At 44.9% G+C, this 5,139-nt stretch overlaps 1 protein-coding gene across 1 annotated transcript in view; it reads left to right on the top strand.

Annotated features, from left to right (window-relative positions):
• Positions 1 to 595: 595 nt before the first annotated feature.
• Positions 596 to 5,139, top strand: part of adcy1a (adenylate cyclase 1a) — a 33,847-nt gene continuing 29,303 nt past the window's right edge. Inside the window, exons 1-2 of the mRNA XM_035524718.1 lie at positions 596 to 1,578; positions 4,509 to 4,658. Coding sequence (XP_035380611.1) covers positions 931 to 1,578; positions 4,509 to 4,658 — 798 coding nt within the window. The 5' untranslated portion in view covers positions 596 to 930. The remainder of the gene's footprint in view (positions 1,579 to 4,508; positions 4,659 to 5,139) is intronic.

The following is a 5,139-nucleotide window of genomic DNA, read 5'->3' as shown; positions in this document are numbered from 1 at the left end:
GTGCGAGAATAATAGATGAATGCGATCAGTAATCCGAAACACCTGCTCCTCACCGGATTGGTAACGGAGCGCCGCTCGGGCTCAAACGGTGCTCAAAACAAAGGCTCGAGCTGGAATTAAAGCGCTTAATTAAAAGGCCACTGATGCGATGCCTCTCATCAGGACCGACTTCTATTTATAACACCGTACAGCATCCCGTCAGCGCGGCGGGGAAATTCTCCCGGGTTATTTCTGTCCCATTCATCTCACATCTCGTGCCATGAGCTCACATCAAAAATCAAAACCGCACTTGCCCCAGTTATCGTCTCACAAACCAGCCTATAAGTGTTATTAAGGCTGGGGGAATGTTCTTCATCCGTAGAGGATAGCTGTTTCGCTAACCCATGCATCTGCCACAACTGATGTGATGCTTCTTTTGGCGGGGTAGGGGGCTATGGAAGGGGGCGGGGCAGTGGAGAACCGAGAGACGTGCCTTGCTTCCCAAGCTGACGCTGCGCAGGCGTGATTCGATCTGAGCGCGATCTGAGATGCGGTGGTAGGATGCAGAGAGGGGAGTCCCGGCTACGCACTGTCGATGTTAACCTCCTTCTGGGGCCGAACAAACTGCAGGCGCTACGGGCGGCCGAGTCCACGGAGACCGCCGCGCGGAGGGAGGGGTGCGAGAGGAAAGCGGAGGCGGGTGTTTCTTGCGCGTGCTGCGTTCCCTATTTCACTCTCTCCGCCAGCACACCAGACAGCAGTCACCAACCTGTGGATGGTGGCGCGCGTGTAGAGGATTAAACACTAGCGAGCTGGTGCAAACGGCTTCAAGTCATTTACAGCTGCAACGCGCGCGCTCTGTGGAGGGCAGGACGGTGTTTCATCCATGTCAACAGAAACGCGGGACGCGAGGTGTTCGTGAGGAGTCGGAGTCGCGCCGGGTCCGAATGTATGAATGGCCCCGGTATGGAGGAAGTTCCGTTTCCCAGAGTCCAAACACGGCGGACAAAAACTCGCTGCCTTACCGGCACACCGTTCGCGCGCATGCCCTGCGAGGATGAATTCGACTGCAAGGAGCTCGAGAGTCTTTTCCAGAAGTATAATCTGAAACTCGAGCAGACAGCGACGCTCAAAGCGCTGGCCGTCCTCATCCTCGCCGCGTCAACGCTGGCGCTGGTTGAGCTGCTGTCCGCCGGTTCGCGTTTCACCGTCTCCAAGGGCTCGCACCCGGTGCACTGCGTCATTTTCACTTCACTCTTCATCGTCACCAACGTCAAATATTTACAGGTGACGCAGCTGCAGCAAATAGCAAGGCTCGCTCTTCTTTTCAGTTTTACCTTTGCCCTGCTCTGTTGTCCATTCCCTCTCGCAATTGGTCCCGGAGCGCAGCACAGCGCGCATAGCGCGCAAGGGCCTTATGAAACGGCTACGGCACCTGAGCAAGGTGTGTGGCAGCTAATGCTCGTGACGTTCGTTGCTTACTCCCTCCTCCCGGTGCGGACACTTCTGGCCGTGTTGTTCGGCATCTTGGTGGCTGCATCTCATTTCATTGTCACTGCAACATCCGTGACAGCCCACAGGCCACGGGTATGGACTCCGGTAAGCTCTGTCAATTTTTTTTTTTTTTTTTACATTTAGTAAGATAGAATTGCAAATGTTTATGCATATATGTGGTTGTAGAGAATTGTTTGGTCGATAACTCATACGCCCCAGTGTTGATTATATCCCGCGCCTACGCTGCACGTGCATTATGAGAGTGGAGGGAGGGACGAGAAAAGCACCGGACGGGCTGTACCGCTTCAAACGCGAGTGCACAAACCTGGCTGACGTCCCCTCCAGCGGCTCGAGGAAGATACATTGACCCTAAAAGTCACGGAAATGTCAGTCGTTAGAAGACCTTTAATGCTCATTAAAAGTGTGTCGTGTTTAAAATGATCGAAATGAATGTTTTAGGCTTTAAAATACTGGATCGCGTGTGTGAGGACGCGCTCTCGGTACTCTATTCCGTCCACTAGTGGAGCTTAACAGGGAATTCTCACTGAGCGTAATTCGAAACCACATAACCCAACGCCTTGTCACTCTCTGTCTACACGCTCCACTCTGAAAGCAACTTTTTATTCAAATTCAAATCGATGGTTCTAAAAAAAAAAAAAAAGGGGCAGATGTGCTCCGTGGAACTTTGGGAGCGTGGCCATGGTCATCACATGGCTATCACAAGTCATTTGCTTTGTTACTACATGCGAGCCCTGGGGTCCGCTTCTGCTTCATTTGATCTAAACCTTACATTTCACACTCTCTTCGCTACGAATTTAAGATAGATTGTAGACATGTGAACCTCGGAAGCACTCAAAGATTAATCAGAATTGCACCCCAACTATTCTAACGAGATTTTAGTTTTAATTTTTTTTTAATACACATATCTGACACGCTTAATGATACTGAATATTACCTTCTTAAAATACGGCTTAAGTATAATACTCACTACTAGCCTACTTTTAATGCGTTTAATGAATTATGTAAAATCATTTTCATGTTTTATATAGGAATGAATATGAAATAAAACGTCCCCGTAAAACAAATAAAATGAAAGAATGTAAAATGTAAAACACGAATAAAACGTCAGAGGGACATTTTTGAGATATGCGCCATTATAACGGACTTTTCTGAGAACAAGCTGTACCTTTGCGTTCTCGTAATAAATCATTTACTAATTTACAGTGAAGTGACGAGTTATTCGTTGTGACTCACAGTGGTCTTTCATAAATGTAATGTTGTTTGCTAAATAGAAACCACAGAAACAGAAGTTCACTCTGAATATACCAGTAGCTAATGTTCGCTACGATCATACTAAATACTGTAGAACTAAAGCAGCCTACCTCCAGAGGGCTCTGTTTACTTAAAGCCCTATGTTTGCAAGTTTAGCAGTGAGACACTTTATTAGAACTATCATTCTTTACTTCAGTTAACATCTGATTTTTTTTCCAGAATGTTTTTGGTTTATTAATGTTTAATAATATACATTATTATTAATGTTTAATACTTAATATGGTTATTTTAACATGAACATATTTGGCCTACTTAAAGTACCGTTTCAAAGTCAAGCACTAAAATTGTATGAAAAGCCTTTTATTAAACCAGTAAGCATGTGTTTGCTTTAAGAAAAGGGGTAGCATGGGAGATTGTTCTGAGAGTCTTCTTTTGCCAGTTGCCACTCTGCGTTTGTTCGACTGAGTAGTCCTGCCCTGGATCGGTTCTGTGGAGGACGGAGCTCTGTTCTGCTCATTCAGGCAGTGGACAGATGGATGGCTTAATGGTTCAATGTTTTTGAAGTTGTCATCATGCTTAAAGACGCAGTGCTGAAGGTGCTGGAGTCGCGATGCCTAGCAGGATACAGTCTATTCTGAAAACCCACACCACTCTTACTTTGTACTGTATTAATGTTTGTTTTGGTAGTGTTTTTGATTTACGGCATATACATATAAATAGACATTCAAATAAATAGGCAAATGTCTTATAATATATTGTGTGACTCAAACTTTTACACAGTCCTTAATTTTTTACCCAGAGGGCCACTTTATACTGGGCATTCCAGATTTGTTGTTGTCATGCTACTGAACCACAACACGTTATGTCGATACATCTTATGAAACTGTGGAAACACTTTCACATCGAAAATTAGTTAAAAATTAGGGGAGACCAGTGACTCCACTAGTGTCGTTAGGGCAAGTTGGTTTCCAGTTACTTCTGTTCAGTGGATAAAAGCTTCCACTCTGCTATTGGCACAAAGCACAGTCTTGATTCCCATGTGCAGAATTGACAGTCACTTTTCTGTCTCTTTCCAAGGCATCACAGTGGGTAAAGGCGTTGCCAATTCATAACTGCAGATCAATAAGTATTACCCTTTACACAATCAACCAACGGCTCCCTTTAATTTGACCTGCCAGTCCACAGACTGAGTGCTTGTGATAATGACTAGCTTGACTCTGTGTTTGCACTCTCTGAGCCACTCTCATAAGGCCTTTTACAATAGTCTTAGCCTGGGATTGGAAAAAGTAATCTGTGAATGGCTACGGATGGCACAAAGGAGGTGGTTCTTTTTATTCTCCCCAACAGAATAGAGGGCTAGGATCAAGTACAAACAGGCAAACCTCTCAATCTAATTTTAATTCAGCACTTTATCGTTATCTCAAATGAAGAGCACCTAATTACTTTTTGTCAATGTTGACACTGTAATATGTGACTTTGTTTCACTTTATGTGTTCCAGCTTTTTATCTCAGGGTAGACTGGGAAAAATTAGCCCAGTGAGCCATCTTTGTTCAAGACACTCCCTTCTGTATATTTGGAGCACTCTCTCTTTCCTTTCTCCATGTAGCCTCTTACTCACTCCTGGCTCACTCTCATTCTTTTGCCACACTCCAAATTTACCACACACACACACTCACACACACACACACATACACACACACTCACACACACACACACACACACACACACACTGAACAATGACATTTTCTCTATGTTTCTGTAGTTGCTGGCAAATGCAGTTTTGCTGGTTGGTGTCAACCTGTCTGGCGTGTTTGTGCGGGTCCTCACTGAGCGTGCCCAGAGGAAGGCTTTCCTACAGGCCAGGAACTGCATCCAACAACGCCTGCAACTGGAGGATGAAAATGAAAAACAGGTCTCACGTGTACTCACACACACACTCACAACACAGCTACATGTATGTAAGTGCACACACACACACACACACACACACACACACACACACACACACACACACGTAGAGAGAGAGAAACTTCTTTGAAATTCAAAAATTTAGATGTCTCATTTTCTCTCTCAAGTTAAAAAGTCATCATTTTGACAGGTAAATACTTTGCAAGATTGCTTTCATTGCCCTTGACTACCTTAAAGGTCAAGATTTATCTGCAAACACACACATACACATGTACACATGTAAATACATGCACACACACACACACACACACACACAACCCAGCGATGGGATTGAGATCTGGAGTGCAAGGTTAGTGGGCTCACTGAATTCGCATTCTGATCATACACATACACAGCTTATATAGCCATTAGAGTGGGAACTGACCAGTACACACAGTGCATATAATATGGGAAGACAGCAGTGCATTAAACTCATAGCTTAGGTC

Source organism: Electrophorus electricus, chromosome 3 (assembly GCF_013358815.1).
Source record: "Electrophorus electricus isolate fEleEle1 chromosome 3, fEleEle1.pri, whole genome shotgun sequence".
Classification (NCBI taxonomy): domain Eukaryota; kingdom Metazoa; phylum Chordata; class Actinopteri; order Gymnotiformes; family Gymnotidae; genus Electrophorus; species Electrophorus electricus.
The sequence above is the reverse complement of the archived record's forward strand: the minus strand, read 5'-3'. Positions and strand labels throughout refer to the sequence as shown.